This window comes from Delphinus delphis, chromosome 10 (genome assembly GCF_949987515.2).
Source record: "Delphinus delphis chromosome 10, mDelDel1.2, whole genome shotgun sequence".
Lineage (NCBI taxonomy): Eukaryota > Metazoa > Chordata > Mammalia > Artiodactyla > Delphinidae > Delphinus > Delphinus delphis.
The window spans coordinates 72,278,560-72,293,470 of record NC_082692.2 but is presented as its reverse complement, the minus strand read 5'-3'; the positions used below and the strand labels follow the sequence as shown (position 1 = coordinate 72,293,470).

Genomic DNA, 14,911 nt, shown 5'->3' with positions numbered 1-14,911 from the left:
CCTGCAAAAGCATTTTATTCCAGGAATAGAATGTTTAATCTTTTAAATTTAATGAATACAGCAGTGAAAAAAAGAGGTCATGTTTTCAAACAGAGCTAAACCACATATAAAAAACAGGGAGAATGTGCCAGACTGTCTTATGATCAAGTATTTATAGTAAAGCTATTAATGGAATGGTCACTACATGGGAGTGGAGATCCTAAATATAAATGAAAATTCTGATGTGCTAATCCTTAACAGTGAAAACTTCAGTGCTGTCCTAAAGGATATAATAAAAGGTAAAAAGTCTTTGGTATGTGATCAAACCTATTCTATGCTAAAACTGAAATGTTCTTTTAATACCTTTGAGATGTTGCCTAGTAAAATATACCGGGGTTTTTTTCCCCACTATTCCTGTTACATGTTATGAGAATATATTTATTCCTATAACATGTTTATTTTTAGTATTTACTAACTAAAAATATTATTTTCAGCATTATACTCCCTGCGTGTAGGAAAGATATTCTTTGGAGTGAGAGCTACAATTAATGAGAAAAACTCATAAGCCAAGTTTAAAATAGATTGATATGAACATTTTCATAGTTACAATGGCACTGACCTAAGTTTTATATGAAAGGTTGTGTTTCCTGAATAAGCTTTAAGTAGATGGCTGCTCATGGAAAACTTTTAATTTATGTTGAATCTGTGTCAGTTCAGAAACCTGTTTGGGGTTTTCAAAAAATTTTTAATGAATATTTTGTGTTCTAAATTTTGTACTTTTTCATTTATCAATCCTATTAATTTTTTAGTTTTCTGAATTTCATTTATAATTTTAATCAGTTGATAATCTTTCACAACTGGAAAAATATTTTTAATTCATTTTGACTTTAAAGTAAATCTGTCTGCATTTCACATGGATAATTACACCAGTGATGAAGACATAGACAATGAGTTTGACACCCAGCTCATCATTCAACAGAGTTTACAGGATATTCACAAGCCGGAAACTACACAGCAGTCACCTGAAGATGAGAGGTAATGGTATCTCACTGGCAACATAGTATAAGTATTCAACAGTTGAGCCTTGTCATAAGCACTGATGCTAGTGTTGTGACAAAAACAGAAGAGAGGGTCAGAATCCAAGGAGCTGAATATCTATGAGACTTGATGTGTGACCAGACAGGAGAAATTTGGAAATAATTCAGAATTTAATCAGGCAGTAAAGAAAATAATAGCCAGGACATGGAAGCAACCTAAATGTCCATCAACAGAGGAGTGGATAAAGAAGATGTGGCACATATATACAATGGAATATTACTCAGCCATAAAAAGGAATGAAATTGGTCATTTGTAGAGACATGGATGGACCTAGAGACTGTCACACAGAGTGAAGTAAGTCAGAAAGAGAAAAAAAAACAAGTATCTTCTATTAACACATGTATGTGGAATCTAGAAAAATGGTATCAGTGACCTTATGTGCAAAGCAGAAATACAGACATAGACATAGAGAACAAATGTATGGATACCAAAGGGGAAGGGGGTGGGGAGGGAGGAATTGGAAGACTGGGATTGACACATTGATATTATTGATACTATGTATAAAATAGACAACTGATAGGAACATACTTTATAGCACAGGGAACTCTACCTAATGCACTGTGGTAACCTAAATGGGAAGGAAGTCCAAAAGGGAGGGGATATCTGTATGTATATGGCTGATTCATTTTGTAGTGCAGTGGAGGCTAACACAACATTGTAAAGCAACCATACTCCAATAAAAATTAATTTAAAAAAAGAAAGAAAATAGTTGGAGGAGGTTACTAGCAAATATGGGTGAGGAGAGGCAGATGAGAAATCAGAAAGAAGAAATACATGAGGATATGTAAGACTAGAGAACACTAATGCATCTTTTCTTTGGGGAGCTAAGGAAATGCATAAATCCAACCAAGACACAGAAACCTTAGTAGGGTAAAGTCTTTAATCTACTCAAATCAAAAGGAGTTATTATGTAAACTTAAACCCAGAAGAGACTAACCCCTTCTGAAGGGTGTGAACTCAGAGTTCTGGTATGACAACACTAGAAAAGGACCCCATGGATCCCTCAGTGGAGTAAGATAATTGCCCTGGATATGGGCTGTCTGCGGCCAAGCACAGCTAGTCAAATGCTCTCTGGGTGATCAGAACTTCAAGCCCCTGAGTAGTTACAATTATTTTTCAGGGGTATTAAACCCATTTGCTTGGGGTGGTGACCTCTATTTGCCTGATGGAGGTAAAATGGGATAAATGTGTTTTAACCCCAAGAGATTTTGTAATTAAATACAGAGATGTTGGAGTATGTCAAACCTACAGTATTTTTTTTTTAAGTAACATACTCATGGAGTGAACACTGTGTGCCACACTATTCTGAGCATTTCATAAATATGTATTAACTCATTTAAATTCTAATTCTCATTACCTCTCTATGTGGTAGGTACTATTATTTTTCCCATTTAGAGATGAGGCGACTGAGGCATAGCATAGCGAAATTAAATGACTTACCCAAGGTCACAGAGCTAGTAAGTAATGAGCCAGGCAGCCTGGCTTCAGAGTCTGCATTCTTTACTACACTATTCCTACACTTTTATGTTAAATTTAGGAATAATCTTTAAATAGTTAAAAGTTTTGTAAATAAATTGGATTTCATTGGGTTACCTGTTGTATTAACCTTGTGATTAAACCTTGTGATTAACTTTGAAGTCATGATTTTAGGTTGAAAGGCATAAGAGATTTTGATTAAGAGTACTGAAATGTTTCAAAGAAATTAAAATTGACTACAGTTATAAATTTCAGTCATTAGACTTGCAAGAATTGTATGATACTTAGCAAGGCTTGCTGATTTGATCAGGCACTTGAAGGAATTAGGAAAATAGAATATACTTGAGACAGGAGCAATAAAGCCCCCCCCTCACCAAAAGATGTCCCAAGTCCTAATCCCCAGAACCTGTGGATATGTAACCTTACATGGCAATGGAGAATTAAGGCTGCAGATCGAATTAAGGTTGCTAATCAGTTGACTTTAAGATAGGGAGATTGACTAAATTTTAAGTAGGACAGATTGTCTAAGGGAATTTATTTCTTTCAAGCTGGGTTCATTGAATAATCAAAGAAAAAGGGAAGGTGACAATCCTTATTTACTAGAGTTTAAAATAATATAAGATTTATAAGTTGAGCTTTAAAACTTTAAATATTTTAATAAAAATATTACTTTAAAAAACTGCTGATTGTGTTTTTTGAATACAGATTCTGATCATGAATATTTTTTAAAACTTACACCATGATTATTTACTATTTTTTACAATAATAATTTTTGCTAGGATCATTGACATTATAGAGTGGCCATTTAAATTTTACCATGTGACAATGTGACATTTCAGTCCTAGGCATGTTTGATTCAGTTCAGCAGACACTGATTGAAGGCTAACTGTAATCCAGGCTCTCAAAGTTCTTGCCCTAAAGAAGCTGATGAGGGAAGACACATGGGAGGGGAGTTTCCCTGGAACACATTAAGGGCCATACTACGTTTTCTTTTTCCTTTTTTTTTTTCTGAATATATATACATATATCTTTTATTTATTTATTTTTTGAAACATCTTTATTGGAATATAATTGCTTTACAATGGCGTGTTAGTTTCTGCTTTATAACAAAGTGAATCAGCTATACATATACATATATCCCCGTATCTCCTCCCTCTTGCGTTTTGAAGTATTTCTATTATGCCTCAGTCATTGCCTCATATGAGTTCATTCCTGGTTAACTACTATTGCCTTTACCCCTTCCTTTTGTTTTATCAAATGCCTTAGTTTTTTCCTCAGTTTTGGAATTACATTCATATGTTTTTTCTCTGCAGCTTTTTGATTGCAGACTGTAAGAGGATAGTTGAAACAATAGAGACAGTTAAGTACTCTTCCTATTCTATCCCCTTCAACTTGTGGTAAGATGTAATGGTGACAACTGGTAGCATTTCCCCTCTAAGTTCAGGAAGCCTAGAAGCAGGATCTCCCAAGTGCCGAACACTATGGGGTCAACAGCTAATTGTCAAGAGTCTGATGGGGCCTTTCCTGGGAGAAACTACTTCAGCAAAATTTAGCAAACAGCTCCTGGGCTCCTCGGTGGACAGAGCTGTTTTCTGTATGTAACAAGATGACGGGTATTCACAGGTCCAGGTGGTATGGAATGCTAGATGAAAGGCCTTACTGCTTGTTTGTCCTATGCCATTTAAATTTGTCTTTCATTAAAGGTAGTGCTAGAATACTGTTGTCTCATGCACTAACCTTGATGATGGAATTCAGAAGCAGTATGGGCTGCCTTGTATATGTGCCAAATGTGAATATGTTCTCATTTGACTTGTTAATAGGTAAGGAAGATGTATTGTCAGGGTTGACCAAGTACCATTCTGCTTTTGATGAAGCAGATGAGATAGGCTGGCTTCCTCTCCATAAGGCTGCAGTGCAATTAAATAAGAACATTTTGGAAATAACCCTGAAAGGTAAACTCCCTTTATAACTCTTATTGATGCTTCTGAGAAATAAATTTAAAATTTATTTCTGTATCTTAATCTGTGTGGTCTAATGGATTTATTTCAGCTTCAAAACCCAGTGTGTGGGAGCAAACCACCAACAATGGTGAAACACCACTTTTTTTGGCTGTCAGCCATTGCCTCTTAGAAAATGTCTGTTTTCTTCTTCTCAATGGCTGCAATCCAAATGCCAAGAACGTCGAAGGCAATTCTCCTCTTCTTACAGGTAAATTAACACGTTAGCTCTGGAGAACAGTCTGTGGCTCTGAGTGTCCTCCAGGCCCACAGGTTTCAAAGGCAGTTTCTTGTGCATAGTTGCAGCAGTGTCACTCTGGTGCCAAATAACCACACATGGGTACCTGACCCTCAAGAAGCTTTATATAGGCTGGCCTGTGAGGTGGCCTGAGGGAAAGTCTCTGCCCAATTATGAGCTGATCATTTTTACATGGTACCTCAGTTGAACAAGTTAATTCTTGTATAAGAAATATAGGAAAGGAGCAGAGTAGGAAGAAGCAGCCAATGGTTGGGTAAAGATGGCAGATTAAATATGAATGAGTAATTCTGCTGCCTCCTGAGTCTTCAGGAGGATTACAGTTCGTCAAGTGTTTTAAAGGGTTAAGATACAAAGAATGGGAAGAATGGAAGAGGAGACAACAATAACATGATTTTTAAAAATCAGAAGAGCAGATGGATGACTAGTAAGTGTCAAGAAAGCCAAATCTTAACTTGAAGTGGGGAAAGCCAAAAACCAGCACAGTTATATCAAAAGGCCTGGAAATTGTTGGCTATAGTTACCTCATGGAGCAGGGATGAAGGATGGGCAGCTAAAATAGAAAAATTGGTTGAAAACTATTAAGAAACAAGTAGTCAGGTATCTAGATCACTTCTCTCAATCCACCCTGCTGGGTCAGACTCTTCCCCCACCCAGCAGAATTTCGGAAGTTTTTTCTCTGAATAGTGCGAGCAAAGGCTCTCTGGACTGGGGGTTATTTGGCAAGGGCAAGAGCACTGGATTGAAAACACTGGAGGAATTAAGCACATAGGCTGAGATCTCCCAGTTCTTCACCAAATTCTAGAAAGCCAGCAGCTAGAACTTCACCCTCCAAGAGGAGGCTTCTTTGGAGAATCTGATCAGCTCAAAGAGAAAGAACTAAAAATACTAAAACTGGAGGTTCCCCAACAAGTAGCCCAGGCATATTAACCTACAGTTAAGACCACAGTCAATGTTTAGAATTTCTAGGCAGATTTTTAGTCCCCAGCTCTTAATCATGAGCAGACATCCAAGGACTATCTGAGGAAAGTCTTCAACAAAGATAAACAACTTGGAGGAAACAGATTATTTAGGGGAAAATAAAAGGTAGGGGGAAATTATCATTAATTTCCTCAGAGAAATCAATGAAAATTAATGAACTAGCAGGACACTACTAAAAAAAATGAAGAACGAAACAGAAAACACTCTTGAAAATGAAAAATATGACGGCAGAAATTTAAAAAAACTCAAACGCGAGGAGATAAAGTTAGGAAAGCTTCCAGAAAAAGAAGATAAGAAATGAAAAATCAGTAAGAATAACTAAGAGAACTAGGATGATAACTGAAGAGGAGCAGCCTGTGAGTAACAGGAATGGTAGAAAGAGAACAGACAACATAGAGGCAATATACCGTCAATGAGACAAGTCTAGAAAATTATTTCCTAAAACAAAGGACATGTTTCATCTTTCCAAAATGAAAGAGCACACAAAGTGCCAGCTCAATGAATTACAAAAGACCCAACACTCTTGGCGCTCTATATTCCTAGTCTTAGTGCAGTTATAGCCCTTGATATGGCACATTATAAATGGTTGTGAGCAGAATTCATGCTGATTCAGTGTCTAACGCCTAGCAAGATTCCCCAAACACAGCTGGTGCCAACAATTAGCAAATGGATAGGGAGATGGATAAATTAAGGTGCTCTAGAATCTTGAAGGACTAAAGATTATCATCCAATGCAAATTAACAGCAGAAATGCCAATTAGAGAATATTGGTTAACAAAATGTGAGGTTAACAATAATTTCCTAATTATTGCTGTTTTTGTTTTTCCTCATGTAAAGCAGCTACAATCGTTTCTAGGACTGTACTAGGTACTTAAGTTCCCATTTTCTTGAGAACATAAAGATGATAAATGAAAACTTTGTTTTTCAGCTACATAAGCAGCCAACAGACAATGAATAATTGGTCATGGTTTACAGAAAAGCAAATAGCCTATTGATGTAAAACACTGTTAATATTATTTGATATATGCCTCATTTTACAATCCGTTTCCTAAACACCAAATGCTGGTACATGGGGGATAGGTAGGAAGAACTCCTTAAGAAGCCTGAGGGAAACTAGCTGATCTGATACTCTGGCCTTAATTTCCGGTTGAACATGATGCCTCCCTCACTTCTAATCTCCCAGCTGTTCTACAGGACTCCTACGATATGGCCGCCTTGCTGATCAGCCGTGGAGCAGATGTCAATCTGCGGTGTGTCAATGAGAAGACAGCTCTCCACGAAGCAGCCAGGCTGGGCAGACGGGACATAGTGAAGCTCCTGCTGGTTTCTGGGGCCCACCCTGACCCAAAGAGCTCCTACGGATTCACTCCTCTTGCTCTTGCTGCCCAAAGCGGACACACTAAAACCATGGAACTATTACTGCAGAAAGGCAAGATTTTCCTATACAGTCAGCACACTACTAAAGGATAACATGACCTAAGCGTTCTCCTCTTTATGGAGAGCTTCAGTGTAATAGAAGTTAACATTTTATTTAAGCCTAACTTAATATTTTATTGAAGTGTGTGTTAATATTAGCTATTGAAAGAGCCTAAAATAGGGATTGAATATTTCTTATTTGCTGTGAAGCAGTTTCCCTAAAATTACTAGGATGCAGGTTACTCTTTTATTTAATGTACCCTGACCATGTTAAGAGGATGGTTGTTTTTTGTTTAATTTTTTGTGTGGTGGTGTTCTTTTCTAGATTCATAGAATGGAACACTCCACAACATCCCCTTCACGTTGTCTCTGCCTAAGCTAAGTTATGAGGCAGTCCAACCTGTTACCAGATGAATTAAGTTGTTAGGAAATTCTTCCTGATTTCTTCTCTTTGGGTCCCAGTTCTCCCCTCTAGTAATAAACAAAACTCTGAGAGAAGGGGAAGGCAATTTATATGTATTGAGTACTCTCTAAGCACCAGGTATTAAGTTACTTATTTTATCTCAAATAATCTTCTACAAACCCTGTGAGGTAGGCATTATCCTCATTTTACCCTTGAGGAAAGTGAGGGTCAGGGATGGTACCAGTTGTAGAACTTCCCTTCAAACACTCCCTCCCCTGCCACCCGTGCTATAGCTGTGGCCATCTTATATCCTGGTTTAACTGGCAGAGATCCTAGCTCAGAGAACTGTCTTTGAGGAGACCCTCATTGATGACACTGTTAGAAGAAGCAGTGTAATATCTAAAGCTTTTTTTCGAAGAAGCAAATCTTTACCAAGATTTAATAAAGTCCCAATATTAGAATTATCTTCTTTATTCTCCTCCCCATTTGCATCCAGAAGTCTTATTTCTTTCTCTAACAATAGACGGTCCTGGTGTCCAATTTTCTAGACTGCAGGGACTCCTACATTTAAGAACAACTTTCTGCTTTCTAGACTTACCTAAATCTTTCCTATCATATAGGGGAGGCTAGTTCCCAATCAATGGCCGTAAGACCTTTTAAGTAAGATGTTTTAAATGAGTGATACCAGAGATGTCTAAAATTATTAGCTGGAATAACAAAGTAAACACTGGATCCTTCATCTACACAAAAAGAGCAACCTTTTGTGTAGATCATTGATTAAAATATAAAGAAACAGGAGAGGCGACAGATTTTAAATCCTTAACCTTTCAAAGAAACCAGTATCGGTTGACCTCAGTGAGGTCAGTGAGGGAGCATTTCCCTTAGGGTAAGCCCCTTATAGTCATTTGCACACAGCTACTAAATAGAAGAGCCAAGCTTTGAACCCACTTCTGTCTCATTCCAAATCACATTACTTTATTACCCTGCACTGCTAGAGTGGCAACATGGCATCATAGAAATAGCACCTGGGTCTGGCCCACCTGTACATGAATCCCGACTACCTTGCTTACTAGTTGTGCATCTCTGGTGAAGTAATTTAATCTCAATGAAACTCAGTTTCTTCATCTTTAAAATGAAGATATTAGCATCTACTTCCTAGGGTTGTTGTGAAGTTTAGAAATTATTACATACATAAAGAAACCAGCACATAGTGAGTACTCATTACATGGGGGCTTATTAGACATTTCTTAATGCATTCTAGGAATGGGGTTCTGGGGGAGCCACTATATTCTTTTTTTTTTAATTTTCAAAATATTTTAATCCATTTACAAATTTTTCAATTAGACAAAAATATGCAGGAAGGGGTTATCTAATTGAGCGATGATAATCAGGACATATATATTATGTGTATTAGCAAAAAATGTGAATAAGTTCTTCAGTAAAAGAAAAAACATGGTGCATATAATAGATTTCTCATAGTTCTATGTAGAACTTTCACTAAGAGAACACTCACCTAAAATGGATTATTCCTCATCAAATGCTACAGTGAGAATTCTTCTGTAGGAAGCATTTTATGGATTCCTTCCAGAACATAGAGATGATAATCTGTCTTCTAGGAATTCATTTTCAAGATGGATTATTCAATGAATGGCATCATTTGGGTACCCCATTCTGCACTTGTAAGGAGGGGACATAATTTTCCAAAGACTGAAGTCACTTTCATCTCTCCTCCTACGGTACAACTCCACTTAAGTCTGGAGTTTTGCATCTAAAACTATATGAGCTTTTAAGACTGAGATCTGATTCATCATAATCTTTTCCATGAAGAAAGATCTTTCAGTTTCCTCCAAGTTGAAACAGCAATAGAGTGCCATTCCATGTAAAGCACAATGACACCATATAAATTAGGAATAATATATTGAAATAGAATTTGTATGTGGATGATATTGCCAAAATAAAGAACAGAGAAGAACAAATGACTGTGATGAGCCAACATACACCTTAAATGGGCTTTGGCTTACTGCTTACACATGCAAGACAGTCAATAAATATTAGAGTCCTTATATTCTGAAGATTATGGAGTCCACACTAAAGTCACTATATCTTTTTTATATGAGTTGTGAAGGTGCCCAGAGTGTCCTCCTATTCTTTTGTCCATTCGAATGCTACTCTTTCTTCAAAGCCTTTACTGAGAGGCCTTCCACAACTGACCCCAAATTCCTCCCTCCTTCCTTCACCTCCCAGCCCTGCTCACAACTCCAGCCCTGAGATCTTCAAGAAGACAGCCTGTATCTGTACTCTTATTATCCACACCACTCACACAGCACTTAGCTTACAGGGTACTACAATATACCCTTTTAACTATCAGCAGTCCCTATCTTCAACTAAAAACAGCTAGTGTCTCTTAGTATGAACAGTCTCCTAGGAACAAGTTAAAAAGAACAAATACACTTTTCCACCGTAAGATCTTCATTAGATGTCATGGTGACATAGTTCAACAGGATTGTTAGACCATCTTATAGTGTGTTATGAGGTAAGCGAGCTTTTGTATGCTGGTCTGGAAATAAAACCATCTTCTATAAAATTACTTCTCCTGGGATTTTTAAGTTAGAAACAAATAACTTATAAAATTACTCTGAAAGCCAACGTACTTATAACTTAGAGACTGCTTACACCATTTTCTCTCCCCAACTAGTTTGTAAACTGTCTGAGACAGGAGGTACATACTTTATGTCTTTGATTCTTAGTGTTTTGCTAAAGTAGCTGCTCAATAATTGCTTTTTGGTAGTGGTGGTACACTTTTAAGAATACTTAAGCAATACAGTGGAAAAGACTCTGCATAACATCACTCTTTCTCCTCCTAGGAGCTAATGCTCTTGGTCAGGCCTCTGATTCTTCTTCCATCTTACTTGAAGCAGCTAGTGGAGGAAATCCAGACTCTGTAACTCTCTTGCTGGAGTATGGAGCTGATGCCAACATCCCTAAGAATTCAGGCCACCTGCCCATTCATGTGGCAGCTGACAGAGGCCACTTGTTGTAAGTTCAACTACATTATTGCAAATAACAGAAATAGTAATAGCCATGGGGTTTTGGAGGGGGGGGCAGCTTCTGGGAATTTTATATTCTTCATCTCTGATCCTACAACTCCAACACCCCTTTTAAAGGTGAGAAACTCTTGACCAGCTAGAAAAGTGGTAAATTCAGACATCCTCTGTAGACCCTGAAGAGACATAAAACTATTTTATTTTCAGGTCGTTTGGCAATATGGGGAGCCTCAGGTTTCACTGACTGGGGTAATTCTGAGTTTTATATCTACACCTTAGTTTCATTTAACTTTACGTGGTATCTGAGTTTTTGGATGCAGGACTATGCTTTTTTTTGGTTGGGGTGTCTAAAAACCAACTGATGCTAATACCATCCAGTGCTAGTATAAAGCAATCATATACAGGTCAATGCAGCATCTTAACAAAAACTATTTTTTAATGCACTTTGAAATTCTTTCTCAGAGCTCTGAAGATTTTGGTTCCAGTCACAGATTTTGCTGCCATTAAGCAGAGTGGCATCAGTCCAGTTCACTGTGCAGCAGCAGGAGCACACCCCAAATGCCTGGAACTTCTCATCCAGTCTGGGTTTGATGTAAATTTCATGCTAGATCAGAGAATTCGCAAACACTATGATGACCACAGGAAGTCAGCTTTGTATTTTGCTGTATCAAATGGTGACCTCTCTTCAGTTAAGCTGCTTCTGAGTGCTGGAGCTCTGCCTAATCAAGACCCAGTTAACTGCCTCCAGGTAGCCCTAAGGATGGGCAACTATGAGCTGATAAGCCTGCTGCTACGGCATGGGGCCAACGTTAATTACTTCTGCAAAGTCAACCCTTTACATTTCCCATCAGCACTTCAATACACGCTGAAAGATGAAGTCATGCTCAGGATGCTGTTGAATTATGGGTATGACACAGAGCGATGCTTTGACTGTCCTCATGGAGACAAAGTTCATCCTTTCTATACTTTTGTTGAAGGCTGGACATCTACAGTTATCAAAGATACTATGGTAAGTGCACAGTATCGGCTGTGTCACCCTATGTAGTCATTATCCGTGTCCCTGAACTACAGCAAAAGATAAAACTCCATCCCCTCCAGAAGCTCATGGAGGGAAAGATTTTAATACGATAAATATGATAAAATAAACATGATAGTAGAAAGATGTAAAAGGTATAGAAACAGAGGAAAAAGTGATTTAACTCTAGTTAATGAAGCAACATCTGAACAAGGCTGTGAAAAATAAATGCAGCCTTATATACCAGTTATGTTTTTTCTTTGAAGAAGTGAGTTATCTAGCTAAAATGTTTCTGGGTTCCTGATACTTGTACCCCTAGGTTTTTGGCTCTAACATTTGATTAATGGATTTCTTTGGTCACATTTTGATGAAAAAAGGATCACAATAAATATAGTTGACCACTCTCTTCTTGAGACATTTTTCTCTTAGCTGTCATCACACCACAGTCTCCTATTTTCCCCCTACTTAATTGGTCACTTCTATTTTCCCCAACTTGAGCTCTTCCCCTGATTTTTCAAATAGCTGCCACCCTTCAGGTCTCATTTCAAGTGTTACCTCCTCAAAGAGGCCCTTCCTTATGCATCTTACCTAAGGTGGTTCTGTTCCCTAATCATTCTCTTTAATGCTTTTCATTTCTTTTATAGTACTTATCGGTTTCTGAAATTCTTAATATTTTACTGATTATGTATCTCCCCCACAAATACATGAATGTAAGCTCTTGTTCACCACTTTCCTCAGCTTACAGATCTGTGCTTAGCACACAATAGATGCACTATAGATACCTGAATTCATATTATTAAAATCTGAAAATATAAATAAAATGGAGAAAGAACTTTGAGTCAATTCTGAAAAGGAAAATATTTTAATATTGTATATTACTTTTAGGTTATGATTAATGTAGAACTTGGTATTTAAGCAATATGTCATCTTGTATTATTTCCTGACTTTTCATATAGTATTATTTGCCTTCTTACATGGGCATCTTGTGTAAGGACATGTAAATTACTTAAAGGCAGAAACTATCATACGTTTCAAGTATCAGAGTGGGAATAGGTTATGAATGATAGAAAACCCCAAATAAGAGAGGCTCTAATAAGATGGCTTACTCCCCTCTCCTATAAATAAAGGCGAGAGTAAATAGACTTCTAATTGGACAGTTCCATGATTCACAGGAGAAACTCACATCCACAGTCCAACCAGCAGGAAGGCAGGCAGGAGGAAGCAGCACACACCTTGCTCTTCCTTTAACAGCATTCTGGAAGTTGCTCACACTTCCATTGACATCTCATTGGCTAGAACTTAGTCAGATGGCCACATCTAGATGCAAGTGAAGCTGGAAAGGTAATCTTTATTCCACACAGCCATGCAGGCAACCAAAGGGGATAAAAGCTATTAGGTAACAGTCTGTTTTAAACCCTCGTTATCTTATAAAGTTTGGAAGACTTGGTAGTAAATATTTTTCCAAATGTTAGAGCTAAGAAATATTTTCTTGTTCAACACCTTAGTTTATAAATGAGGAACTTCAAACCTTGGTTCTTGACTCCGAGTTTAGTGTTCTTTTGATTACTGTGTTAAACCACAGATACTTAGTTTTCCATTTACTTTCATAGTTCTGATTTTCTTCCTCAGTTCTGCGAAGTAATAACTTTGTCATGGCTGCAACATCTCTCTGGAAAGGTTGTTCGAGTGATGCTTGATTATGTTGATCAAGTTAGGATCTGTTCAAAGTTGAAAGCTGTGCTCCAAAAACAGAGGCTCTGGTCAGAAATCCATTTTATCTTGAGTGAGTATTTTTCTTTCTTGACGATTCTTACCAAAAAATACTAACTGAACTCTTATTTCTTTTGTAGAACATTGTTCTCTTCAGTTAAAAGCTTGACCTAAAGAAACGAAGAAAAATACTATTCCTATCTAAAAAATGTTACCATTTACAACTACACTTAATTTGTACTTACTACCATTTCCCAATAGATAAAATCTGTTAGGTAATTATTTATTATATAGGTAGATAATACTTTTCTTCTGATCCTATGGAACACCATAGACACAGGAATTAAAAACTATGAAATGGCACTAAAACAGGGATGAGAAAATGCTAAGATCTAAGGCTACAGAGGATATTAAATGACCCTTCAAATCAAATTCTTTCACAGTAGCACATAAGTCAAATTAAGAAGAATTTCTTTCATATAATTTCCCCACAGGTAGTGATCTTTAGTTTTTAGCCTGACCCCAAGGGGCAGGACAGGGGGATAATACCCACAGGTGTAGGAGCTTTAGGTCTCACAGGCCAGACCCACAACTGATGCCAGTCTTTGGACTCTAACGTGACATGGCTCTGAAACCACAGCTACGAGATTTGCAGTGAGAAGTGGAAAGCTATTTCCCAATTAACTTTTCCATTTAGTCAGAGCAAATGAAAATCTTGGTGGCTTAAGTACAAAATACATTTGCTAAAGATCACTAAAAATGAAGCAATTCTTTCTTTTGGATAATGTGCCTGTTTTTCATTTTAGCAAACCCTCGCTCCCTGAAACATTTGTGCCGCCTCAAGATCCGGAAGTGTATGGGACGTTTACATTTGCGCTGCCCCATCTTCATGTCATTTCTTCCGTTACCCAATCGTCTAAAGGCATATGTCCTTTACAAAGAATATGACCTTTATGAACAAGGAATTTTCACAGGAACCTGGTAATCAAACTATTCTGGATGAAAAGGTATATAATTCCACAGATGTCTTTCTTAAAATGTGACTTGTTACATTGATTCATATTTCTCACTTTACCTAGCAACTAAAATCTCAATGCAGTCTACATTCTTTAAAAAGTCACTCTGAACATAGCCTCTCAACAGATGGCTGGCATTCTGAAAGGCAGTTTTGTAAAAATAAAACCCAAACAGTAAAAATTTCAATTAACTAAGATACATCAGTTCTAATACTGTATTCATCTTACATTAAATGTATAAGTCCACATTTCTACATGCTCAAAATAATAAATGCTACCTCTGATAATTCATAATTCTTAACAGTAATCCTTCTTATAGAGAAGTACATATATAAAATGTCTTAGTGACTGCAGTGAATAAAGTATTGACCCCAGTACATGACCCTAAAATTAGCTGTTCTTGTACAAAAGTCCCAAGGCCAGTTTATTGTCTGTTTACTTGCAGAGTCCATTACTGAGGTAATTCAGTTAATTGAAAGAGAACCTTCAATTGCGATTTCATCATTAATGGGATACATGCG

At 37.2% G+C, this 14,911-nt stretch overlaps 1 protein-coding gene across 1 annotated transcript; it reads left to right on the top strand.

The window, feature by feature from the left end:
• The first annotated feature begins 892 nt into the window (after positions 1-892).
• Positions 893-14,821, top strand: ASB14 (ankyrin repeat and SOCS box containing 14). The gene is made up of 9 exons (XM_060022722.1): positions 893-1,014; positions 3,867-3,911; positions 4,372-4,505; positions 4,603-4,761; positions 6,970-7,215; positions 10,470-10,641; positions 11,112-11,658; positions 13,294-13,447; positions 14,181-14,821. Exons 1-9 carry the CDS (start codon positions 893-895, stop codon positions 14,357-14,359), a joined length of 1,758 nt encoding a protein of 585 aa, XP_059878705.1. The 3' UTR covers positions 14,360-14,821.
• Positions 14,822-14,911: the final 90 nt, after the last annotated feature.